At 42.4% G+C, this 27083-nt stretch overlaps 1 protein-coding gene across 2 annotated transcripts in view; it reads right to left on the reverse strand.

Moving 5' to 3' along the window:
- cpne2 (copine II) overlaps window positions 1-27083 on the reverse strand; it is a 264882-nt gene that overhangs the window by 211886 nt on the left and 25913 nt on the right. Inside the window, exons 2-7 of one of the 2 annotated variants that reach the window (XM_072547503.1) lie at window positions 17686-17764; window positions 14203-14394; window positions 6433-6612; window positions 6271-6345; window positions 4530-4601; window positions 474-557 (exon numbers count right to left, since the gene is read on the reverse strand). In XM_072547503.1, coding sequence (XP_072403604.1) covers window positions 474-557; window positions 4530-4601; window positions 6271-6345; window positions 6433-6612; window positions 14203-14373 — 582 coding nt within the window. In that variant the 5' untranslated portion in view covers window positions 14374-14394; window positions 17686-17764. The remainder of the gene's footprint in view (window positions 1-473; window positions 558-4529; window positions 4602-6270; window positions 6346-6432; window positions 6613-14202; window positions 14395-17685; window positions 17765-27083) is intronic. The other variant, XM_072547502.1, reaches the window with a different exon arrangement.

The raw sequence follows: 27083 nt of genomic DNA on the forward strand, positions 1-27083 counted from the left end.
GCACCTTCTTGAGCTGTTGTAGACTGTACGTGCATCTTCAGTGTCATTCGGTAGAAAGTTTCAGGCTTTGTGAGGATAAAGGATTGGTAACATTTTTCAAAGTCGGGCAGGCCTGAGAGTTGATGGGGAACTTGTGGGTGATAGTGTTCACATGAACCTGCAGTCATTCTGGGTAGTAGTGATTGTTTGTTTGGAATCTTTTTTTAAAACTCTTTTAGCTAACTCTACTTCCCCTCAATCACCCTCTGCTAGCAACCCCACCCCTCTCCCTTTCACCACCTGCACCCACTCCATTCCCCTTACCACCCCTCCCCCTCAAAAACAAAAATGGTAAACTTAATACCTTGCAGCGCTTTGATACGGGCAAATGAGAGTACTACTGTCGTAGATAGAGGGGGTTTCATGGGGAAACATTTTGCTCTACATTCGCACCACACTAAAAGCAGATGATTCACTTCAACAAGTAAAACTACCTCTGTTCGATGTACCAGCATCCATTTTCCGTCTTCCTCTTGTTTATAGAATTCCAAATAGGGATCGGATTTCCCAAAAAGATCCTGTAAGAAAATTAATGCCTATTTAAATAGGGCAATGTTCAAATTATTCTTGGAAGGATGCCACTTTTGGATTCGTGGATAGCTCAATGCTAAAGACAGACATCTTTCCGAGAGATGAGTTACTGCAGATTAAAAGGCCCTGGTAATACAAGAAGGATTCCTAACTCATATACACACAGCGCTGACAGAGCAGCAGCTAACACTCACTAACGTTCTTGAATCCTGATGCTATGCCTGTTAGCAACTTAAGAAATGGTTTGGCCTTGAAAGAAAATCAGAATGCTCCATATTTAACCCGAGTAAATGGCATCCTTTTGCTGTCGCTACTGTTAGCAAGTCACTTCCAGCCTGTTGAAGGCTGGGACATATTCATGCAAACTATAAGGCTGCACTCCTGATGTGGAGCTCTCTGAAGCGAGAGGTGGATGTGGTGCAGATGCTAAGGGCACAAACACATCTTTGATTGCTGCCTCAGCCATGCCAGTATGCCTCATTGCTCAGTGCTCTGCACAGGCTCCAAAACATTGTGCACCCCATCGCTCCCAGCTGCAGCCCGAACCTCCCAAGTAGTCCAACAGATTGAAATTAGTATCCTCATGTGCATGAGCAATTTCAGCAGGGTTTGCATATATAAAGCGAAGGGCACACTCTGTAAATAAAACCACACAAACCATTTATGCTTGGGGCTGGGGAGGGAGTCATGGAGAAGGTGGGATATCATTGCCTGGTGTCACCCCCTCCAACCTAATAAGGAAGTGATAACATGAGAGCAGTTTATAAAGCTAACAATTCTGACAGATAGTGGAGTCCGAAAAAAAACTGGACAGTGATTATAAACTGGCTCCAGTTTAAGTGGGTAAAAGCAATGACTGCAGATGCTAGAAAGCAGAGTCTAGATTAGAGTGGCGCTGGAAAAGCACAGCAGTTCAGGCAGCATCCGAGGAGCAGTAAAATCGACGTTTTGGGCAAAAGCCCTTCATCAGGATGCTGCCTGAACTGCTGTGCTTTTCCCGCACCACTCTAATCTAGACTCCAGTTTAAGTGGGTATGGTAACTGTTTTGTTCTCGGAGGGTGGGAATTCATTTTTGAGCAATATGAGGCCCTTTAGAGAGCAAAGGTAATCCACCTACTGAAACAAATATAACTATGGCAGGGCAAGTGACAATACACTTGGAAGGGCCCTGCTAAAGGACATTGAGGTGTTCACTACCTTGTGGCTTAGGGGCAAGATTCATCACTGGAACATGCTCCATCTGATTAACCAGATTGCTCTCCTCAAATATAATCTACCTCATTCCCGTGAGGTCTGATCTTCAGCCACATCTTCAGCTAAGTGGGCGGATGAACAACAATAATTATTGTAATCCAAATGCCTGCAATTGTACAATCCTAATAAGGACCTCACAAAGACACAACTGAAGGAAGAAGGAAAATAATGTAACTTAGCAATGTTTCAACTGTAAGGACTCCCGATGCCCACCCCTCCACTCTGCCAGCCCCTCTGAACCCTGTAGGAAGTCGGACCGAAGAGGGTGAATCTGCATTTGGTTAGGGCCAGCTCAGCATATGCTAAAATCATTACCGCTTGATCATTTTCTAAGACCTTGATTAATAGGGGAATCAAGGGTGAGAGGGAAAGGACAGGAAAGTGGATGTGAGGAATGTCAGATCAGCCATGATCCTACTGTGGTACAAACACACCCAGGGTCTAGAATCTGGACTCTACACAGTGTTAAAGCAGGTTCACATAATACGTGGTGCTTGCAGATGCCCTTCCATTTACTGTCTGGGTCTCTACATAATGCTGTTGCTCTTTAAAGGGTCTCTATTTGCTCAAAAATGAATTCCCACCCACAAAGAACAAAACAGATACCCCACCCACTGCACGTGAGGTGGTAGATATTTCCTGTTCAGTTGCACACTTGTTATTTAGAAACTGACAGAAGGAAACAGCGGTCACTCCTCTCTCTCTCTCTCTCTCTCTCTCTCTCTCTCTGGCCCAGCCTCTTAACTTTCATGAACCCCCAAATATACATAGACCTTCTTGGTAGCTCTCCCCACCAGCCCCATTGGTGCTGAACTTCCCAGATTCCCACCCATCCCATCCATCAAATTATTTTACGCACCCCCCCAGCCCAGACATATTGAGTCAACCTGTTGGATCCAGGAGTGCACGGACCTTGCCGTGGGAGCCAGGGTGTCACTGACTGTGAATGGTGCCTCCACCACATACACTCCTACCCTATTCCTTTCCTTTTCATGATCTATAAATCTTCCCTCACTTCCAGACTGAGTTGCCTCCATTCCCAATTCTCATCCCGTCTGCACCCCAGCATGATGCTTCCAACCTCCACAAACAGTCTCCCCAGGGCAAGCAAGCAGCTTGAGATGCAGTCTGGTCTAGTCTGTGAGCTGGGTGTCCTCCTTTATAGGCAAACTGTCCTTGCAGCAGCTTTGCAATGAAAGTTGCTGGTTCACTCCAAATTGCAGCATTGAAATACAGAGCCATCTTGTAAATAGATCAGAGGTTGGTCAACAGGGTGTGTGGGGACTTCCCATAGAGCATGCCCTGAGATCTTGGTATCAGGTGTCCACAAAAGACCAGAACAAGACTATCAGAAATAGGAACAGGAGTAGGGCGTTCGGCCCTCGAGACTGTTCAGCCATTCAGTAGGATCATGGCTGATCCAACATTCCTTAAATCCATTTTCCTGACCTTTCCCTGTAACCCTTGATTCTCCTATTGATCAATATCTTAGATAATGATCAAGAGATAATGATCTTAGCCTCAAAGATACACAAGAAATCTGGCCCCATAGCTCTCTGTCGCAAGGAATTCCAAAGAACCGCTACCCTCTGGGAGATGAAATTGCTCATTATCTCAGTCTTACCTTGATGCCTCTTTATTCTGAGACTATGCATCTGGTCCTAGACTCTCTCCCATGTCTCAGTATTCACCCTGTCCAGCCCCTTAAGAATCCTCAATGTTTCAATAAGATCACCTCTCATTCTTCTAAACTCCAGTGAGTAGAATCCCAACCTGTTTAGGCTTTGTCCTCAAGATAATCCCTCCATACCAGGGATCATCCGAGTGAACCGTCTCTGAACTGCCTCCAATCAAATAAGATCTTTCATTAAATATGAGGATGAAAATTGGTCATAGTACATCATGTGTAGCCTCACCAGCCCCTTGTACAGTAAGACTTCCCTACTCTTATACTCTAACCCCTTTGAAATAAGGGCCAACCTGCCATTACCCTTCCTGATTACCTGCTGCACTTGTGTGCTAGCTTGCTAAGTTTCATGCACAAGAACCTCGCAAGTACCTACAATGTTTTGCCTGCTTACTTAACCTATCAATATCTCTCCGTAAACTGTCTGTATCCATCTCACAATCTGCCTTTCCAGCTAATTTTGGGTCATCTGCAAATTTGGCTCCAGTACATTCGCTTCCTTCCTCCAAGTCTTTGGTATATATTGTGCACAGTTACAGTCCCAGCACTGAACTCTGTGGAACTCCATTGGTCAAGGTTCCCCTTATCCCCAGTCACTACTCCCTGTCCATCTGCCATTGTATTAGCCATGCTAACATGCTGCCTCCAACACTGAGGGCTCCAATCTCATAATTTAACCTGTGACTCATTCTGCAGTGATTTGCTGAGAAATTATGTAACAGTAATTGGTGTTTAAAAGGAACGCATCTGGTTTTTAAAATATAGTCGTCTGTCCATGCAGTAGTTACCACAGGTCTGTAGGAAGTACATAATATCACAGGAGTTATTAAAATCTAAAGAGAGCCAAATTTGGGAAGCAAGGAATTCACCGCGCTTGCTAGTAATTAAGATTGAACTGTTGTCTGAGTTTCACTAATATGCTCTCTTGGAGCATCTTTACTTGATAGTGAGTATAGCAATGGAGTGGTCGCAGTCCTTTCTATGTTTCCATAGACCGTATTAGAGACGGAAGCCTACCTTCTTGTCCAGCTTTCTTCCAGCCATGCTGAGGGTGATTACTCTATTATCGGAGATTTCTTGGGCACTTATCTGTAAAGGCAGGGGAAGATGCATCAACATGTCATTTGGTAAATGTTTTCAATCTGTCGTTATGAATATGTCTCCTATACACTAGGTAGGTGACTTTGCAGCAACACAAACCCCACTCGTTGAGGAGCCAGCATGATGCCCATGTATATAATTCAGAAGTTTATTCACTAATCTAGTTGGGTGTTAACTGATAAGTTCAGCACACTCAGATCAGCTGCATAGTGATGTATAGAATAAAGCATATTCTGGTTTCTCCAATTTTATTTCTTCGTTGTATCAACTCCCAGTTCCAAATTGTAATTCGCCAGGTTAGAAACTCAACACAATTGAGCTGTTCAGAATGGTCAATCAACTTGGTTTGTCACCCAAATCAAGTTGGTCTGCTTTGGTCATTTCACTTTAACAGTTTATTTTGCTGAAATAGTGGAAGGGTTACAACACAGAGACAGATGGCCAAACCGAATCAGCCTTATTATCTCTGTATTCACAACACAGTAAACTTCAAACATTCAAAAGACACCCAAAATTAACCTCAATGGCTCCTAACCAGGCTTATCAGTCACCAATCCCACACTTTGCAAATACTCAATTCTTGACACAAGTTCGTAATTTAAACAAAAGACTTGGGAATTTATTAACAAGACAATAACTTTACTAGAACAAAATGAAACAACAAAGTAATTGAATTGGTCTGTGCTATAAACCCAAACACCTTTGTTTTCAGCCCCATTCACACAAAGCACAGATGAACAAATGCAGTTAAGTGATAAGTGACAGAACATAACAAAACTGGCCCAATTACTTAAGTGGGTTCCACAACACATTGTTCCTCAGGTATAAATGATTGTTTCATGATTGATTTTCAGAAGATTTCGATCGGGGTCACCTTTCCAGTTCACTCAGAAAAAGGCAGTACTGCCTATAATTAGCCTTCTGTTCTGAGCTTCTAACATGTGCTCATGGGAGGTTAGGCAGGCACCTTTCAAATCTTTATGCTGTAGTATCAACAGGCAGATTCGTTCTCACAGAAAACACAGTCCAAAATCCAATTCAAACTCCAACCATGTACTCATAGACCATCTCCTCTATGAGGTGCCAGTTAGCATTTAATGTCTGCCATCTGTTTGAACATAATGTTTTTTCTGGAAATGCTGGAATCAATTCCCAGGTACTGACTTCATTAGTGGCCGACTTCTGCTATCATTTTAAACATAATGCTCTTTTTGGTAATGAGGCGTCTGCAGAACCTTTCGATCAGGAACCAACCTGCAATTAATTTTCAGGCCTGATCTCACAAAACAAAACTCATTTGGAAATCACAGCAGGTCAGGCAGCATCCATGGTGAGACAGCAAGCTAACATTTCAAGTCTGGATGACTCTTCATGAAGCTTGCTCTCTCTCTCCAAGGATTTTTCTTGATGCTCTGTGATTTCCAGCATTTTTTTGTTTTCAGTACAGATTCCAGAATATACAGCAATTTGCTCCGAAAAAGGCTTGTTAGGTCTGTTTTCCTTTTAACACAAACACAAACTTTTACTACAGTCCAAAAGTCATCTTTAGCTCACTGCTCCCAATGCGCAGCTCCAAACCAAACTTGAGAAAATAATAAAATAAAAATAAAGTTAAATCAGTGACTCTAACAAAAGTAAAAATTAAACTTGACTGTACCAATATTGTTCCTTTTCCAGCTGGTTTCCCATTGGTCAGAACAAGCGGCCTTGTTATCTTCTTACTTGAAACAATCTGCATCATGAATCAAAATTTTACTTTTGTAACTGAAGTTACTGAAGATTTGGAATAATTCAAGATCGTACAAAAAAAGAGTCCTACCACTCCTAGAGTACATGAAAATTCTCCAAGGAAGTCATGCTCGTAAAGCTGTTTACTGGATTTGTCTTGGTCAAACAAGGCAAATTTCAGTTTCTGCACTTCTTCAAAATGATAGTCTACCACAAACTTCTTGGCAAATACTGGATTTAGATTGTTCATGGCTGTTTCTGTTCGGCCAATCTGTCAGAGGAGACAACAGGAAGATGTTAATTTTAAGCAAATGTCCTAACACAGAGACAATTGTACACTGGGTATTTATTTCCTCATAAAATATACAGTGGTGTGGATGCTGAGTGATGTGCCTTGCTTAAATTCAGTATTGTAGAAGATAGAGATATGGGATATTATTCAATCCATTGAGCATAAGGTATCACATCTACCTTTTGCACAAATCTGTTTGAGAATGGAGGGAGTAACTTGGTACTTCAAGGCAATAAACACTGACCAGGAGGCAGGCTCTTCAGCTTTGTCTTTTTAAGGATTTCTGCAGCAGATGGTTTTATGTGGAGTATCTACACATCTTCGCTTTATGTCTCTGGGTTCACTTCTCTACTTTTATTATGTACCCTATGATGTGTGCATTTTTTTAAACAATATATTCCTCTCTCCTTCTCTTTGGCCTGGCACCAAATATAAAACCCACAGTGTTCTCCCTCCTAGCAACTTGAATGAATATAACAGAATTTTGAGGCACTTGCAATAAATTGTAGGCCATTGTCTCTTTTCTTCATCTGGGCAGTCAATCCCCCAGGTATCTTGAATTTATCTTTTCTATTATTCATGCTGGAATCCCTTCTGGCTTTATCCCTCCCCAATCTTTGCAACTTCCTCTAACCCGCCAATTTCCTTCCCTCAAACTCTTATCCCAAATCCTGCGCATTGGCTCCTTGTTCTCCCTGATGTCTACATTTTTATCTACTCAGGTCACATTTTCATGAATTACCTTTGCACATCCCTCTGGCATTGCACATGCCCTTCTTCTTTACCTGCTCCTTGAGTCCCACCTCTTTAACCAAGTTTTTACCTCAACTCTTCTAGCAACTTACTGCCTTTGCTGTTTTTGAATTCATGTGTTGCTGGACACCGGAGTGCATCTGGGAAAGTTAACAAACAGTGAATTTCACAACTAATCTTGGAGGATCCGGTTTGGGTGAATTTCACAACACAGAATCAGATAAGTTAATTCTTGTTTTAAGTCTGTCCAAGAGAAAGGCTGTATTAGTGAGTACAGTGGGTTCTTTCTTGATTATATGTTTTTGGAGATAAGTCTCTTGATTAAACTTAAAATATAAGCCATAGCTCTTAATTTCAGCCATGATTGAATGGCGGAGTGGACTCGATGGGCCGAATGGCCTTACTTCCACTCCTATGGTCTTAATTTAACCTGGGGCAGTATTTTTGAGAGGAATAAGACGGTGTTATTTTCTAGGTCTGTAGATTGTGAAGGAGCAAAAATGGCCTTTGCAGTGACATGTACTTCTTGTCAGATGTGGGAGTTTAAAGAGAGTTGAAGGGTTACTGCGGATTATATCTGCCATAAATGCTGTTGGATGCGAATCTTATCAGATTGAGCAGATCGGTTGGAGAGACAGATAGAAGCCGTGAGGAATTTGCAATAGCAACAGTATGTGATGGACGGCAGTTTTAGGAAGGGGAAAGTTTCAGGTACAGTCACATAGATGGGTTAACACCAGGAAGGGTAAGAGAGGTAGGCAGCTAGAGCAGGAGTCTTTTGTGGACCATTTCAAACAGGTATGTTGTTTTGGAACATGTAGGGGGTGATGGATTCTCAGGGGAATGTAGCACAAACAGCCAAGTTTCTGGTATTGAGACTGACTCTAATGCAATGAGGAGTACGTCGGCTTCCAAGAGATCAATTGTGTTAGGGATTCTGTAGTCCGAGAATAATAGGGTAGTTATGGTAGGGGATTTTAACTTTCCAAACGTTGACTGGGACTGCCATAGTGTTAAAGGTTTAGATGGAGAGGAATTTCTTAAGTGTGTACAAGACAATTTTCTGATTCAGTATGTGGATGTGACCTACTCTTGGGAAATAAGGCAGGGCAGGTGTCAGTGGGCCCAGTGACCATAATTTTATTTGTTTTAAAATCGTGATGGAAAAGGATAGACCAGATCTAAAAGTTGAAGTTCTAAATTGGAGAAAGGCCAATTTTGACGATATTAGGCAAGAACTTTCGAAAGCTGATTGAAGGCAGATGTTCGCAGGTAAAGAAACGGCTGGAAAATGGGAAGCCTTCAGAAATGAGGTAACAAGAATCCAGAGAAAGTATATTCCTGTCAGGGTGAAAGGGAAGCCAGGTAGGTATAGGGAATGCTGGATGACTAAAGAAATTGAGGGTTTGGTTAAGAAAAAGAAGGAAGCATACATCAGGTATAGACAGGATAGATGGAGTGAATCCTTAGAAGAGTATAAAGGAAGTAGGAGTATACTTAAGAGGGAAATCAGGAGGGCAAAAAGGGGATGTGAGATAGCTTTGACAAATAGAATTAAGGAGAATCCAAAGGGTTTTTGCAAATATATTAAGGACAAAAGGGTAACTAGGGAGAGAATAGGGCCCTCAAAGATCAGCAAGGAGGCCTTTGTGTGGAGCCACAAAATGAGGAAGATACTAAATGAATATTTTGCATCAGTATTTACTGTGAAAACGATATGCAAGATATAGATTGTAGGGAAATAGATGGTGACATCTTGCAAAATGTCCAGATTACAGAGGAGGAAGTGATGGATGTCTTGAAACACATAAATGTGGATAAATCCCCAGGACCTGATCAGGTGTACCCGAGAACTCTGTGGGAAGCTAGAGAAGTGATTGCTGGGCCTCTTGCTGAAATATTTGTATCATCGATAGTCACAGGTGAGGTGCCAGAAGACTGGAGGTTGGCAAACGTGGTGCCACTGTTTAAGAAGGGCGGTAAAGACAAGCCAGAGAACTATAGACTGGTGAGCCTGACCTCAGTGGTGGGCAGCTTGGGGAGTCCAGACCTAGAGGGCATAGGTTTAGGGTGAGAGGGGAAAGATATAAAAGAGACCTAAGGAGCAACTTTTTCACGCAGAGGGTGGTGCGTGTATGGAATGAGCTGCCAGAGGAAGTGATGGAGGCTGGTACAATTGCAACATTTAAGAGGCATTTGGATGGGTATATGAATAGGAAGGGTTTGGAGGAATATGGGCCGGGTGCTGGCAGGTGGAACTCGATTGGATTGGGATATCTGGTCGGCATAGACGTGTTGGACCAAAGGGTCTGTTTCCATGCTGTACATCTCTGTGACTATGACTCTATAACTTGCCCTTAGTAAGTGACTAAGTATCACATTTTTTGATTTTACCTCTGTGAAATTGCCAGAGGTCATTTTTCTATTTTAAAGAACGCCATGCTGTTCTTCAACAATGAACTCAGATAGACACTCTACAACAGCTAACAGCTATTTACAACTAAAGGGAACACAAACACAGTCTGCAAAATACTGATTAAAGTGCAAATTTACAAGTTTGTATCTTTATAGAACTGTTTTATCTCTCACTCTGCAATACAGAAAATAATCAGAGAAGATCGTTAACCTTCACAAGAACTACTTCTGAAGAAATAAAACGGTCTTTCTACTTTAAAGAAACACCAGTCTTAATTACTAACAAAACAAATTCACTCATTGCATCTTCTTGTTTGGTCTGCATAAGTCTGGACTATAGGCGTCAACTGTCTCTCACCAACATGATTGATTCTTAACTTAAGGAGAAAGTGAGGACTGCAGATGCTGAAGATCAGCATCCCGAAGAAGGGCTCATGCCTGAAACATCGATTCTCCTGCTCCTTGGATGCTGCCTGACCTGCTGCGCTTTTCCAGCAACACATTTTCAGCTCTGATTCTTAACTTAACTCCGAACTGGTCCTCCAAGCCACTCCATTGTGATAAATTATAACCAGCTTTTCAAAAACGTCAGAGAAAGTAAGGTCTGCAGATGCAGGAGATCAGAGTCGAGAGTGTGGTGCTGGAAAAGCACAGCCGGTCAGGCAGCATCCGAGGAGCAGGACAGGCAACATTTTGAGCATAAGTGCTGATAAGGTGGCACAGTGGCTCAGTGGTTAGCATTGCTGCCTCATAGCACCAGGGACCCGGGCTTGATTCCAGCCTCGGACAACTGTCTGTGTGGAGTTTGCATATTGTCCTTGTGTCTGTGCGGGTTTCCTCCCACATTCCAAAGAAGTGCAGGTTAAATGAATTGGCCAAGCAACATTGCCCATAATGTTCAGGGATGTGTAGGTTAGGTACATTAGTCAGGGGGTAAATATAGGGTAAGGGAATGGGTCTGGGTGGGTTACTCTTCAGAGGGTTGGTGTGAACTTGTTGGGCTGAAGGGCCTGTTTCCAACCCTGTAGGGATTCCATTCTGTGACTCTCATGCTGCCGGACTGGCTGTGCTTTTCCAGCACCACACTCTTTAACCTTCATAAAAGTAGGCCTAACAAGAGTTGGACAATAGATGCAGCTGTGCCAGGTCATTCCCACATTTCTAACACAAATAACGTAAGAAATATTAAACTCGCCTGTATCAAGCTTGGGAATCAATTATGAATTTTCCAGATGAATCAAATACGGGAAATTCAGTAGATTTCGGTACTCGATGGATGAAATGATCACAGGAAATGAATAGTTTTGGCCATAGTGAGACAGTTGGGAAAACTGGGTGAGGTTTCCAGAAAGGAGCTTCCAAATTCAAGAGCAAGAAGTCCCAATTTCCGAGTAAGTGTGATGAGAGGCCTACTGCATGTATTAGCATGCACTACCAGCTAATCTCCCCTCATAAATATACAGTTTCTTTACTCTCCCACCCATTGGATAGAAACTAGACATTTACAATTCCCGACATAGAAGTCAGAGCGGGTATCTGTCAACTTCCATCTTGGATACTTGGCACCATATCTCAGAACACACTCTGGGCAATGATTCCCACCACCAATAGGATGTTGGCATCTGACATGCACCCAGCCTCGCCGCACCATCTTGGCAAATCATCAATTCACATCCAAGAGAGTTTTGTACTTCAATGCTGCAATTTGGAGCATTGCTGAACTGACAGCTTTCGTACAGCAAGGAGAGTTGGCCCGGGGGGAAAGGACACTCGCGGCGTGGACTGGACCAGGCTGCATCTCAGGGCTGCTCACTTGTTCTCTCAGCACTCACTCACATTGATGCTGACAGCATCCCAGCCCTGCTTCCCCCCTTCATCCAGAGCTTAGATGCTCTCAGTCCTGCCTCGCCTCTTTAGTGCTGACACAAAACCGAGTAACTCGCCCTGGTTGTCAGCAACTATTAGTCACGTCGCTCTACAACACTACATCTCTCTCACAGCTGCACCGTGTACCAGCAGCCTGCACACTTCACGTTCCTCAGCCAAATGACCCATTTCTCAATTTCTAAAGGAGTAGAATTGTCAGTCAAATCAAGGGAGACAGTCTACAGTCAGAGGGGGTGTGGGTGTCTGGATATAGTAAATCAAGATCAGTCACTGCTGTCAGTCCAGGGGCTTGAGGACAGTTAGTCACTTGATCCAGGGGGTTATCACAATCAGGATCTGTGAGATGGTACCTCTACAGTCTAGGCAATGGGTCAGTCAGAGAGCTGCACAGAGATCAGTCCAGGGTCTGATCAGCCACCAGTTGGGCCTGTCTGTCCTGAGGTAGCCAAGGCAGGAAGGCAGTTCTGAAGGTCCTTCCATTAAAAGACAAGGGAGAGTTGTCAGGGGTGCTGCTATGGGAGGGAAGTTGGGCAACTCAGTTGTGGTGATAAGAGGCAATATGCTGGGGTGCAGAGGGGATAGAAACTGTGAAGTGAGGCAACAAAATATTTAACAGAGTTGCGGGGGAGCAAGGAGGGAGACTATAGAGCCTTGAAGGGAAAGGGATTATGTGGGAAGTCGGGGGGTCCTCATCAACAGTCAGTAACACTCTGGCTTCAATGCTGGGGGGTGGGGGGAACACAATGGACTAGTTTATTGCGCATGCTGACTGAATATCTCTCAGTCTGTGGGACAAAGTACAAGGTAAAGGTTTAGATAAAATTGGACCTTGGGAACTTGAAACCAGAGAATCGACTGGGAGGTTATGAAGGAAGGAATTTGTATATTTGGGAGTTCACCAAAGATAAGAGGCTAGGACCCTCTGCCTGAGGAGTGACTACTGTTTCCTTCTATCAGACCTGTAATAACAAGTGCACAATGGAGCTGGAAATAGTTCCCACTATCCCTTGAAAGTGGGTGGGCTCGATGCTTTGTTCTCTCATCGATATGGGATCCCTTAATGGGCAACAGCATTACACAGACATTTAATACTAAAACTGAAACACACTTGCAAGAGCCCTATGCTTTTTTGTGTGAACCTTAGGCACTACCCTACAGTGTGCAGTCCACTGTTTGCCCCAAGCACCACATCATAGAGCACCGGGAATGAGACTCACACTTGGCTATGATGCGCTAGCAATGTATTCTGACCTGGAAAGATCTGCTCTCAGTGATGAGTTAGCGAGCACTTTCCAAGTTCCTACAGCCTGCACATGCTGTTGGAGCTGCTACTGTCACACATTGGAGTGTAAACCCTCAGGAAGTGGGAAGGAAGGCCTCTGTCCCTTCAGTGTTGCAGTTATGGCTAAACAGACATTCTCTCACACAACTGACAATGAAAAGTGAACTTTGTATTTACAAACGTGGGGAGGTATTTAAAATGAAGTGTTAACCATGTGCTGTCAGAGGCTTCTCCCCTTCCCTTCCACTACATCTGTGTGTAGCACTGGGATGTAGTGCTACACACTACATGGTTGAAGAAGAAGACCGCCCTCCAGTAGAGCCTATGCCCATTGGAGTTTTGGTTGGGCGATCTTCAGGGTGTTTGCAGCAGGAGGGCCCCAGACATGATGAGCGCATCCTGCCCAAAGGTAGGTACACCTCTTTGACTCGAACGCCCCAATGGGCAAGGGTGGCAGGAAGAGTGTGGGCATCCTGACAGGAGACTTCCACAAAGCCAGCATGGGGTTCCTCCTCTGACTGCACGCTCACTGGCACCACCCTGACTCCATGGTGAGGCCAGGGTCCCTCAGTCCCTCCTCACCTTGTCAATGGTGCTAGGCTAATGGAGTGATGATGTATACAGTCTGTGAACTGATCCAGCCCAACCTGGTTTTTCATAGCAAACACCAAATAGTGCATGGATGCAGCCAGACACTGGTGTGTCAGCTGCAGCTTGACGCCAACAGTGTTGGTGCAGCCCTGGGGCTTTTAAGTCAACTTGTCCAGTGCCTTCCTGTGTCTGTTTGGGCACTGCAATGAAGTTCTTACTCACTGGCACCTGAGTGTCCTGTCCTGTCTGGGTGCAGCAGGTGCCTGGTTTTTAAACCTACATCTCCAGCTCCACTGTTGTCATTCCATGCCTTTCATATTCCATCACCTCCCTCTCTTTGGATTCCAACTCCCAAAAGGTAAAAGCTGCTTTCTTATTTTGTATATGAGGCACACTAATCAGCAAGGGAATGAAGGCTTATGGGGGAAAAGAGGGGTAAGTGAATGATCAGATCCTTTAATCTTCCGTCTCTTGCCTTGGTCACTTCATCTCTTTCTAGACATCTCCATTTTCTGCCAGGTTTCCCCAGTCAGACCTTTTTCAAAAAGAAACCGCGCTCATTCAAAACTATTTTTATGAACTGACTGAGGCAGGCTGAAGTTACATGCTTTATCCAGACAGCACAATAATTATTCTCCTACCTCTGACCATTTTCCATTGATATCCATGAACACGACGCAGAATGGATCAGATTTCGACGTGACATCCCTGTCTAGGAGATTCTGACCAGATACAGAGAGCTCCACTTTACAGACGCAGCACTGGGCTGAGCCGACAAGTGCTGCAGGATCTGGGGTTAGTGTGTACGCCATGTAGCTTTTCAGCGCAGAGACCTGTCGGTTTGAGAAGGAAAACACCACCTCCAGGTAAGTCACCTTGTACAAGATCAACAGAAGCCACATAGAGAAAGCAAAACGCAACAAATGGGCACCATCATTTGTGGGCACAAAACACCTGAAAGCAGACTTTTGAAATCAACTTAAAGTAAAAATCAAGTTTTGAGAGTGGTCTCTAAAATAAAAGGGTGACATTAAATAGTATAAATGGTGTTATGAGCAGGTACAATGCGTGCACAACGAAAATATGAATACATAAAAAGGTTGCCAAAGTGTTTAACTGGAGCTAAACATGCCTTGCACACTCAACTAAAAACTCTCCCTCAAATAAAAAGCACAGTACTGAGAATGCAGGATATCTGAAATAGAAATAGAAATTGCTGGAGAAACTCAGCAGGTCTGGTACCAGCTGGAGAGAGTGTAACAGACTTAACTGTTTCAAATCCAAGAGGACTATTCTTCAGAACTCAAAGAAGGTCATCCCAGATTCAAAACATTAACTCTGTTACTCCTTTCCACAGATGCTACCAGGCCCGCTGAGTTTCTCCAGCACTTACTGTTTTGATTGTATATTCTTCCAGCTGCAAGTTCAACTCACCATCCTAACTTGGAAATATATCACCATTCCTTCGGTGTCATTGGGCCAAAACCCTGGAATTCCCTCATGGTTCAAGAAGACATTTTACCACCATCTTCTCAAGTGGCAACTAGGGCCGGGCAATAAATGCTGACCAAGCCAGCAATGTCTGCATCCCACAAATGAATAAATTAAAAAGACCTTGACTCCATCTTGAGGCTTTATTTATAATCTTGACCTCACAATCTCTCCTGTTTACAATGAAACTCCACTTTTCCTTCAGATGATAAAGTTGCTTCCAGCTAGCTGGTTTCCTTTATCTTGTCAAGAAAGAAGCTCACATACCCAAGATTTCAATACATGCTCTTTTCGACTCAAAGATGCTCTTACACCATCATCTACTCAGGTGCAATTAAAAATGAATTCCCTTCTCAAGCCTCCAGCATCTCCCTCGCAATACAATTTCTGTCAAAAATAATATTTATTTTTAATTGATATAATCTTCACTGCTCCTCTGATATTCATCTTGTTCCTCATAAGCCCCAGTTATCATCATCCTACCCACTCTTTCTCTTGCTAGCACCCTCTCTATGTTAAAATTGTAACTCCTTGCTGTGCTATTGTTTGAACAAACTCAGTTGTTCTTACAATTTTCGCACCTTTAGACTGTGGGAGACAACCCACACAGACACGGGGAGAATGTGCAAACTCAACACAGACAGTTGCCCAAGCATAGAATCAAACCTAGGCCCCTGGTACTGTGAGGTAGCAGTGCTAACCACTGACCCACCATTCAGCCCCAGTACCATCTATTAATATAGATCTTGGGTCAGCCATCCTAAATGCAGTAATGTTCACTATGTAAGTACAGAAATTATGAAGTGCATTCAGAACATATCCTCCCTCAGTCACTGGGTTGCTACACTTAAAGAAATGAAGTGAGCCTTGATCATGTTCTGGATCAGAAAGCAGTGAAAATAGACAAGCTAAAAGTAGGGGAACTTTTAGGAAAATTTGACCACAATAGGATTCATTATTAAAAGAAAGGGTACTAATTTAAAATTTTAGCATGGATTTGGCATGGATTAAAATGGAATACAAATAATCAACTAGAACTGCAGACCAAAAATAGGCAGTATTAATACAGGAAATGGCAAGCTTGCATGGCCCAATGCATTCCTGTAATGGAAGAGGAAATGGGAGCAGTTCATGGGAGCTTGAAGAGGAAAATTAAATTAAATTTGGCTATGTAGTCAACGTGATGGTATTTGTGCTTTGAGAGCTTTTGTTTTGTTTTAGATGGAACCTAACTGGAAAAAAAGAGAAACTAAAATTGTAGCCGAGATTGGAAACTAACTTCTGGGGAGATTGAAACTACTTGAAAATATAAAATGTGCATAGCAGGCAGGCTGAAGAAAACAGAGGCCAGATCTAGAAGCCGAGAATAAGCAACTACTCAGTTCTGTAGCTGTTTTTGTTGCTTGAAGATAGTATTGGTCTTCCACACCAAGCTGAGAACGTTCCACATACATGCACCATCTTTTGTTTGGGACTATGCCCATGGGACTCTGGTCGGATATGGTTTGCTGCTGTGGAGGGAGTGAGGAAGACAGAGGTTGGAGGATCTTTTGTGACTGATTTTGACTGCCTATATTCTAAGTAAATTGCTCAGCCAACTCCTTAGATTTGTCTTAGTTATATCTGATTTATGATGAGTAATTTAGTTCATAATTGACCAATTCATGTTTATCTTCTGGCATTGAGAGTATAAGAGATTATCAAAAATAATGCTAATTGTTTGCTTTGTCTAAATCCTTTATACAAAAAATTCTTGTGTTTTAAATCTTTTGTGGCATCATTATTTGAATAATTAACTGGGATATTGGTTTATTTTAAGAAAATGACTGCTCTTTATTAAGATTGTAACAGTAGAAGCAGTGTTTAATATTTATAGTCTAGATTAAATGTAAATCAGAACTGATATGAAATAAGTTGCAAAGAAAATTGGAAAAGCTTCAAAGTGTAATGAGAGAATATTTACAAGTTAATGATGATTGCAATGGGACCCCTAAGGAAATCAAGGAACAAGTTTTGAGATGGGAGGGTTGGCAAAATAAATCCTTAAAAACATCATGATCTTGCCACCAATTGCACTGGTTACTGTCTCAGCTGAAACAGTCTGTTTGCAGACACAGATTTTGATTTGGCTTCTAGTTGAGTTGCCTCTGTCCTAAAGACCACTTACTTCAATTTCTTTTCTTATCTCAACTCCTCTGCCCCAGAAAGCACCATTCATGATTTTGTCACCTCCAAACACAACTGATTCGACAGTGCCCCAGCCATCCTCCCATCGGGGATCATGCTGAATTCTGCCACCACATCCCACCCCAGCCATGTTCTGCTCACACATTACCCCATGCTCTCTTGATCTACAACACTTCAACACTTGACAGTGTCCAGCCCTACCTTTGTAATCTCCCACTCCCCTCACAAAACTTTCCACTCAAAACAATATTTTCTTTACTCCTAGCGTTCTGAGGATGCGTCACCTGACCTGAAATGTTAACTCTGATTTCTCTCCACAGATGCTGCCAGACCCTGCTGAGCTTTTCCTGCAATTTCCGTATCTGTTTCTCGTTACTTTTACTTTGCTGTGTGAAACCTTGATTGGGATAGTCCATTTAACATTGCTGCAAGTTACATTCGTGTACCTTAAAAGGGAAGATACTTGTGCTGAGCGTGTTTGCTTTGGTTGGGTGGAATATTGTGGATTTCTGGACCGTCACCCTGCTGAGAGAGAACAATTATCTTCAACTCTCACCCATTGTGCATTCCTTTCTTCCTTTTCCCCACTATTTCCATTCATCTTCCCAAGCCACATGACTTGCAATTCCCTGCCTCCATTTATTCACTCCATTTTTCCATTACACTAATTATCTACTTCTTTAACCAAGTTCTTGCTTAACCCTCTTAGTACCTCCTTCATAAGGCTTTATGAAGGGCCAAGTTGGCCATTTTTATACATGATAAAAAACAGAAATTGAGAGCTCCTGTTACTGCTATCATTACCAAGGTTTACAAGCTGCGAAAACCTGAAATGTCTTTGAAGGGATCAAGGGACGAAGTAGTACGGTATCGTACTCTGATTTTCCAAAACTCTGAAAAGGCAGACAATACCAGAGGACAGGACCTCTCTTTAAAACAAGAGATAGGAAAAAAAACAGACTATAACGTTTTTTGTTTTGATAAATATACCAGGAAAACAAATGATTACGGCATTTCACCATGAATTTCTCATATGTCAATTGTGGTTAATCAAATTTGCAATATCGTTTGGAGAAACAACAGAATAGACTCAAAGTGAAGGATGTGGTTCATGTAGATTAGCAATAGTTAAGGTACTCTAATGATAGAGTTATGGCCAAGAAAATAGTGTTGAAGGAGATGTAGATGGAAATATTGAACAGCAGAAGCATAGTCTCATGCTGGGTCTTAGTTGCCAAATACGATCGATGAACTGGATTTAGGGATTGAAGGTACAGTATTTGTTGATAAAACCAGATTTGGGGGTATGGCAGACTTTGATGGAAAATGATGATCGCAGTAAACAGACTCAAGGACTACGCAAAGGCTTCCAAGAGTTTGAGATGGATAATGCACGGAGCGCTCAATGTAAAAAAGCGTGAAGTATGGAATGATGTATTGGGATCTAAGAATAATGGATGGAACGACACAGAGTAACCAACTCATTATTATAGAAAGCGTATAAAAGGAAAATGAAACTGGCTAGTGTAAATTGCGTACAATGTGACTATGCTGTAAGTGTTACTGTTACTAAAAGAGACAGAGGAAGTTTGGTTTTCTTTCCTGCAGCCAGGGTTAAAGTGATAAAATGATAACGAGGATTTCCAGGCTGATTGATAAGGTACAACACAATTTTAAGCTAAGAATAAAGAATTAAATATGAGTTTCGGAACTTTGGAAAATGATCGTAGAATGCAAAATTCTTTGCTGCAAGTTGTTGCCAAAAGATTCTGCATGAGAATTAGTTATGTGAGAAAATAACAATATTAAAGGAGATGCAGGGTAAGCAGAGAGAGAGTACTAAATAAAAACCAAATGAATACTGTAACTCAGAAACAAAAACAGAAGTTGCTGGAAAAGATCAGCAAGTCTGGCAGTATCTGTGAAGACAAATCAAAGTTAACTTTTCAGGTCCAGAGACCCTTCCTCAGAACTGATGACTCCACCACCCAAAACATTAACTCTGATTTCTCTGCACAGATGCTACCAGACTTGCTGAGCTTTTCCAACAACTTCTGTTTTTATTGTTGAAGCAGAAGGAGAGAGAGAGGACAGAAAGGGGTGGGGTGGTGGGGGGGGGGGGGTGTGGTGGGTATAGATAGAGAGAGAGAGAGAGAGAGAGAGAGAGAGAGAGTAAAGCACTGATATTGCCTTGCTGAGCCAAAGAGGCTGTTTCTGATAGAACCATTGCTAGTTCGAATTAAAATTAGGTTTTATCTTCACACGTACTCAAGTACAGGAACACAAGACTTCAGTGAAAAGTGTACAAAGTCACCATTCCCAGCACCATCTTAGGTACAAAGGGGCCAAAGTACAAAATGGAGTTCAAAGAAATATGAGCTAATATCAAGTTTATTTGTATCCCTCACCTCTATAACTGAATCATAGAATGGTTATAAACACAGGAGGCAGCCATTCCTTTCTGTGCTAGCCATCTGGAGGAGTCATTTACTGAGTACCGTTTCCACAACTTCTCTCAGTAACCTTATACGTTCCTCATTTTCAGAAAATAATCCAACTTTCCCTTGAATGGTCGATCAAAACTGCCTTCACCAAATTCTCAGGCAGTGAGTTCCAGATCCTACCCACACATTGGGTCAGTGATGGATCCACTGCTTTTCATCATTTATATAAATGATTTGGATATGGACATACGAGGCAGAGTTAGTAAGTTTGCAGATGACACCAAAATCAGTGGTGTAGTGGACAGCGAAAAAGGTTACCTCAGAGTACAATGGGATGATGATCAGTTGGGCCAATGGGGCCGAGGAGTGGCAGATGGACTTTAACTTTGATAAATTGAGGTGCTACATTTTGGAAAGGCAAACCAGGGTAGGACTTATATACTTAATGGTAAGGTCTTGGGGAGTGTTACTGAACAAAGAGACCTTGAAGTGCAGGTTCATTGCTCCATAAAAGTAGAGTCACAGGTAGATAGGATAGTGAAGAAGACGTTTGGTATGCTTTCCTTTATTGGTCAGAGTATTGAGTATAGGAGTTGGGAGGTCATGTTGCAGCTGTACGGGACATCGGTTAGGCCACTTTTGGAATATTGCATGCAATTCTGGTTGCCCTCCTATCAAAAGGATACTGTGAACCTTGAAAGTGTTCAGAAAAGATTCACAAGGATGTTGCGAGGGTTGGAAGATTTGAGCTACAGGGAGAGGTTGAATAGGCTAGGGTTGTTTTCCCTGGGCATCGGAGGCTGAGGGGTGACCTTATAGAGGTTATAAAATCATGAGGGGCATGGACAGGGGAAATAGACAAGGTCTTTTCCCTGGGGTGGGGGAGTCCAGAACGAGAGGGCATAAGTTTAGGGTGACAGGGAAAAGATTTAAAAGGGTCTTAATGGACAATTTTGTTCATGCAGAGGGTGGTCCATGTATGGAATGAGCTGCCAAAGGAAGTAGTGGAGGCTAGTACAATTGCAACATTTAAAAGGCATCTGGATGGGTATATGAATAGGAAGGATTTGGAGGGATATTGGCTGGGTGCTGGCAGGTGGGACTAGATTGGGTTGGGATATCTGGTCGGCATGGACAATTTGGACCGAAGCGTCTGTTTCCATGCTGTACATCTTTATGACTCAATGACATTGGGTGGAAACACTTTTCGTCAAGTCTCCACTGCTTCTTATCTTAAATCTATGAAGTCTTATTCTTGATCCTTCCACCAAGGGGAATATCTTACCCCATCTAAGCAGAACCCTCATGATTTTGAATACCGCTATTAAATCTCGTCAGAACCTTCTCTTCTCCAAAGAGAACCTCCGTAACTTCTCCAATTGATGCACGTTCCTCACCCCTGGAAATACACTCAGGAATCACTCCTTCACTCTCTCAAACAGCTTTGCATCATTCCTAGAACGTGGGCCCCAGAACCGGATGAAACACCTGCAGTTGATATAGTTATTCACCCGCAAACTAGGTTTCCCATGTGCCAATTCCACAGCAACATCCAAAATACTATCATGCCTCACTGGGGAAGCACACTGGGAATTAAGCCCTGATTTACCTTTAGTGATGACTCCAGGAAGTAATAATTAAAGTTTGCATAAAACCCTTATTTAACTTTCTTTCAGTTGCAGGTTGACCCACAGCATTGCTTTGCATTCCATTCTTAATAAGAATTAATATTTATTACAAAGGAATAGACCAGTTACAGGTAAATAATTATTAACTGATGACACATACCTCTACTAATTAACCCCTTATAAACTCCCCGAGGAAGGCAGTTCAATGACTGTGTGCAGTTTTGGTCTGAGGAACGACATCCTTACTAATGAGGGAGCCCAGCGAAGATTCAGCACTGATTCCTGGAATGTCAGGACTGACGTATAGAGATGAACAGCACGGAAACAGACCCTTCAGTCCAACCCGTCCATGCCGACCAGATATCCCAACCCAACCTAGACCCACCTGCCAGCACCCAACTCATATCCTCCAAACCCTTCCTATTCATATACCCATCTAAATGCCTTTTAAATGTTGCAATTGTACTAGCTTCCACCATATCCTCTGACAGCTCATTCCATACACGTACCATCCTCTGCATGAAAAGGTTGCCCCTTAGGTCTCTTTTATATCTTTTCCCACTCACCTGAAATCTATGCCCTCTAGTTCTGGACTCCACCAACACAGGAAAGGACTTTGTCTATTTATCCTAACCATGCCCTGCATGATCTTATAAACCTCTGTAAGGTCACCCCTCAGCCTCTGACACTCCAGAGAAAACAGCCCCAGCCTATACAACCTCTCCCTGCAGCTCAAATCCTCCCGCCCTGGTAACATCCTTGTAAATGTTTTCTGAACCCTTTCACATTTCACAACTTCCTTCCGATAGGAAGGAGACAAGAATTGCACGCAATATTCCAAAAGTGGCCTAACCAACATCCTGTACAGACGCAACATGACCTCCCAACTCCTGTACTCAATACTCTGACCAATAAACAAAAGCATACCAAATGCCTTCTTCACTATCATATCTATCTGCAACTCTACTTTCAAGGAGGTATGAACCTGCACCCCAAGGTCTCTTTGTTCAACAACACTCCCTAGGTCTTTACCATTAAGTGTATAAGTCCTGCTAAGATTTGCTTTCCCAAAATGCAGCACGTCATATTTATCAAAATTAAACTCTATCTGCCACTCCTCAGCCCATTGGCCCATCTGATCAAGATCCCATTGTAATCTGAGGTAACCTTCTTCACTGTTCACTGAACCTCCAATTTTGGTGTCATCTGCAAACTTACTAACTCTACCTCTTATGCTCACATCCAGATCATTTATATAAATGACAAAAAGTAGTGGACCCAGCACCGATCCTTGTGGTACTCCACTGGTCACAGGCCTCCAGTCTGAAAAATAACCCTCCAACACCACCCTCTGTCTTCTACCTTTGAGCCTTTGTATCCAAATGGCTAGTTCTCCCTGTATTCCATGAGATCTAACCTTGCCAACCAGTCTTCTGTGGGGAACCATGTCAAACACCTTACTGAAGTCCATATAGATAACATCTACCACTCTGCCCTCATCAATCTTCTTTGTTACCTTTTCAAAAAGCTCAATCAAGTTCATGAGACAGACTGGATTTGCTGGGTTTGTACTCACTGGAATTTAGAGGAATGAGGGGGACCTCACTGAAACATTTAAAATCCTTATGGAATTGGATTGGCGAGATGTGGGAAGAATGTTCTCAATGTTGTGGAAGTCCCGAACTACGGGTCACAATCTAAAAATGAGGGGTAAGCCATTCACGACAAAGATGACAAAGAATTTCTTCACTCAGAGTTGTGAACCTGTGGAATTCTCTACTACAGGAAGCTGTTGGGCCCAGTTCATTTGAGGGAGCTGGACATATCACTTTTAGCAAAAAGGATTGAGAGTCAGAATCTGTGAGGAATTGTTTCTCCCGTCACAGATTTAGTCTCGAATGCTACTGCCTCAGCCCCACCAACTACAAGTCCAACCCCCACAAACCCACACACACCGGCCCCCTTCCCCCGCCACCCCCCCCTCCCAATCACCCCCACCCCACTACTCTTGCTGTTCTTGCCGAGACAGCAACCATAAGCGAAGGACCAGCAAGGGCAGGTGGAAGGGAACCTGGAATACTTGGAGAGGTTACTCGAGCTGATCCCAGAGCCACCCCGCAGGAATGATTCAGGAGGCTGGAGCAGCAGCTGGTCAGCAAGGTGCATACCCATCAGTGCCAGACTGGAAGAGACAAAATAGCACACCAGGACAAATGCTGGTTAATGCACTAATGTTTGGGTAAGTACCACAGCTTTTATGCATAATTTAACTCTAACCATCACCGGCCACGTTAATTGAAGTTTATAACCTCTCAAGATAATCAAAGTGCTGACAGGAAAGGGCACACACAAAGAGTTTCTGTAAAGGGGAAAGCAATCAGGATAGCTGATTTTTAAAAATTATATATGCAAGCACAGAATATAAAGGAATCTGTAGACTGTTTTGCTAGATGACATCTGACATTCATTCTTTACGAAGATTTTCAGGAATTTGTAAATTTACAAGTTACATTTTTTCCTAATCAGGAATAATAAACCAATATTAATACAACATCATTTTTAAATAAGACATGGACTTGGCTCTTTGCTTTGGCGAATGCATTCAAACATACAGATGGTGTGAGATTGGTTTCTAAACAATTATTAAAAAGCATCTTACTTATGGATTCCAAATTGAAAGATGTAATCACATGTACATGTATTTATGCAATCTGATGTTTGTGTGGTCTTATCTACTCAAAGAAGGAACCCGTAAAAATAAACCATGTACAAAAAGTAATGTTACTACATGACTGCATCATCTATAAATGGAGTTAGTGAGAATGAAAATGGAGCCCCTGATAATCAAAAAGCATCCTTCAAGAAAAATGAATTGTTTCACTCCCTGGCACACAGAAGAGGCAAATGTTCTATCAGTTCCAGGACTCTGCCAATGTCATTTTTGAGTTGGAACCAAATACGGGCAAGCCTTAACTTTCCTCTCGTTTCTAGAAACATGTCTAGGCGTAGAATTTCTGCTTGATTGTGCGCAAATCCCCTCAATTTTGGCATAACCAGAGCAAAAGATAGCAGAGGGTCAAGAACAAGCTGACTTTCCATGATCTATTTGCCCTAGTTTTAAAATCATGATAGTCCACAATGCTGACCACACCCTGAGGATGAATCATAGAACCCCTACAGTGTGGAAGCAGGCCTTTCAATCCATCAAGTCCTAAACCCTTTTGAAGAGCATCCCACATAGATCCACCCCATCTTTGTCATTGTGTCTGCCATGGTTTATCCACCTCACCTTCACATCTCTGGACATAATGTGCAAATTAGCACAACCACTCCACCCTGCCTGCATGTCTTTGAACTGTTGGAGAAAACCCAGGGAGAATGTGCAAACTGCCCACAAACAAACAGCTGCCCAAGGATGGGATTGAACCCGGGTGCATAGCACTATAAAGCAGCAGTGCTAACCACTAAGCCATCATGCCATTCGATAAACTGCTCACCATTGACAGTTGGCCCTCACTGTGCTCATCTGCAGACATTTGAGGAGGCTTCAAAAATTTAAAGTATAATTATTATGCACAAAAACATTAAGTACACTTGCAAATAAAAACATTTTACAAATTTACTAAGGAACCGTAAAGGCATTCCACAGTGGAAAATAAAGTCACAGTCACTAATTTATGCTTATGGTTGACAGAAAGTTTTTACTTTGTACAATAAACCCATTGTTGTATTAATCATGCTGCATCAAGGTACCACCCTTAAATATAGCAAGCAACAATTTTAAAGGGAGTGTTGCTTTAAAATAGGTTTTAAATATTACTTATTGGGCAGGTTCATGACAGATTTTGTCTTTGGCAATATGCAAATTAGTATGTGAAGCACTGTAGAGGGAGAACAAAGTGTGCACAATTTTGATCGGAATTGCTGATCACACCTGAAGTGAAAACATTTTCTTTCATTCTCCAATAGTCCCCAAACTCCCATAGCTCACAGGATGAATTAGCTGGAACTTCATATCCAATGATTTAAGCTGGGATTCATTCACACTTCAACATACTGTGCCCATGTAGCACTTCTTCTCAGATGTTTAAACTTTCTCAAAAGTAAATGTTCACACCACTGAGATCTCTTCTTTAGCTTCTTGCTGTGTTACAGCACTCCAGCAAAACCATTTAGCCTGTCATGAATTTTACCTCATCAGAGGAATGTTCTGCCTGAAAAAAACTCCTTGATCTCCAAAAGTGGTGAAGTCAAATGACCAAATGTTCAATCTTAGTCTTCTGTAATTCACAGATAACATTTGGCCAACTTCATGAATGTGTCTCATGTTGGTGATCGTTTAATCTTGCCATGACTCAGATATTTCTCCAACCTTTCCTGAATTAATCCACCAAAACAGCTAATAACAGCTCTGGCTCTCTAGCTTAGCCAATAAAGACCATATCTAAGATTCAGTGAGGCAAAATGTATTAAGGCTAAGCTCATCTTCCACTGGTTTTGTGCTGGTAATCCAAGTGAAATAATTACTCATGACTCATTTGTAACTGTCAAGAATTTAACATAACCTGAATCATGCCTTCCATTTGTTTGCAATGGGATTGTAACTTTAAAAAAAATTCTCTTCATAAAACCACAAATCTTTACTTCAGCTCTTTCCTGAACATTGCATTCCAAAGTGTTTTGCAAGTAGGGTTCTCAAAACCATACACTAGATTCTAATGTTAAAAAGGTACCAGTGAAAGACCGCTTATCCATTTTTCAAAAATGAATTATGAGATATAAGCATCGCTAGCTTGACCAGTGTTTGTTGCTCATCCCTAATTGGTGATGGTAGCAATGGTGAACCATCTTCTTAACCACTGCAGTCAAGACACCCACGGTGTTGACAGAGTTGCAGGACTTTGACCCAGTGACAGTAAAGAAACAGATATATTTCCAAGTCAGGATGATATAGAGTTTTGAATGGAAATCACAATTGGTGGTGTGCCCATGGATCTGCTGCCCTTGTTCCTCGAGGTGGTAGAGTTTACAGGTTTCAAAGATGCTGATGGAGGAGCTTTGGTGAGTTGCTGCAGTGCATCTTGTAGACATTACACACTACTGCAAAGGTTTCCATCCTGGAGGAAATTAATGCTAAAAGGTGGTGGGTATGTTGCCATTGCTTGATTGGGATTGTCCAAGCTTTGTCTTGGCTAAGGTAAAGATTCTGGAGTGTTGTTGGAACTGCACTTCTCCTGGCAAGAGAGGAGTACGCCATTACACTCCCTTGTGCCTTGTACCTTGTAGATACTGATTGGCTTTGAGGAGTCAGGGAGTGAGCTATTTGCCTTAGATTTCATAAATCTGACTTTCTCTTGTAGCCACAGCATTTATACAACAAGATCCAGTTCTGTTTCTGGTCAATGGTAACCACCAGGATGTCAGTAATGGTAATGGCAATGCCAATGAATGTTAAAGGGAAATGATTAGATTTCCGTTTATCGGAGATGGTTATTCACACCACACTCGTGCCATGCAATTTTAATTACCCCTTATCAAATCAAGACTGGAGATTTCCTAGGGCTAGCTGCACATGACATGGACTACTTCGCTATGTGAGGAGTCATAAATGGTGCTGAAAATGTTGCAATCATTGGCAAACACCCCCACTTCTGATCTTATGATGAAAGGAAGATCATTGATGAAACAGGTGAAGATGGTGGAACCTAGGACACTACCCTGAGGAACTCCTGCAGAGATGTCCTGGAGCTGAGATGACTGACCTCCAACAAC

The sequence above is a fragment of the Chiloscyllium punctatum genome, chromosome 26 (genome assembly GCF_047496795.1).
Source record: "Chiloscyllium punctatum isolate Juve2018m chromosome 26, sChiPun1.3, whole genome shotgun sequence".
In the NCBI taxonomy this organism is placed as follows: Eukaryota; Metazoa; Chordata; class Chondrichthyes; order Orectolobiformes; family Hemiscylliidae; genus Chiloscyllium; species Chiloscyllium punctatum.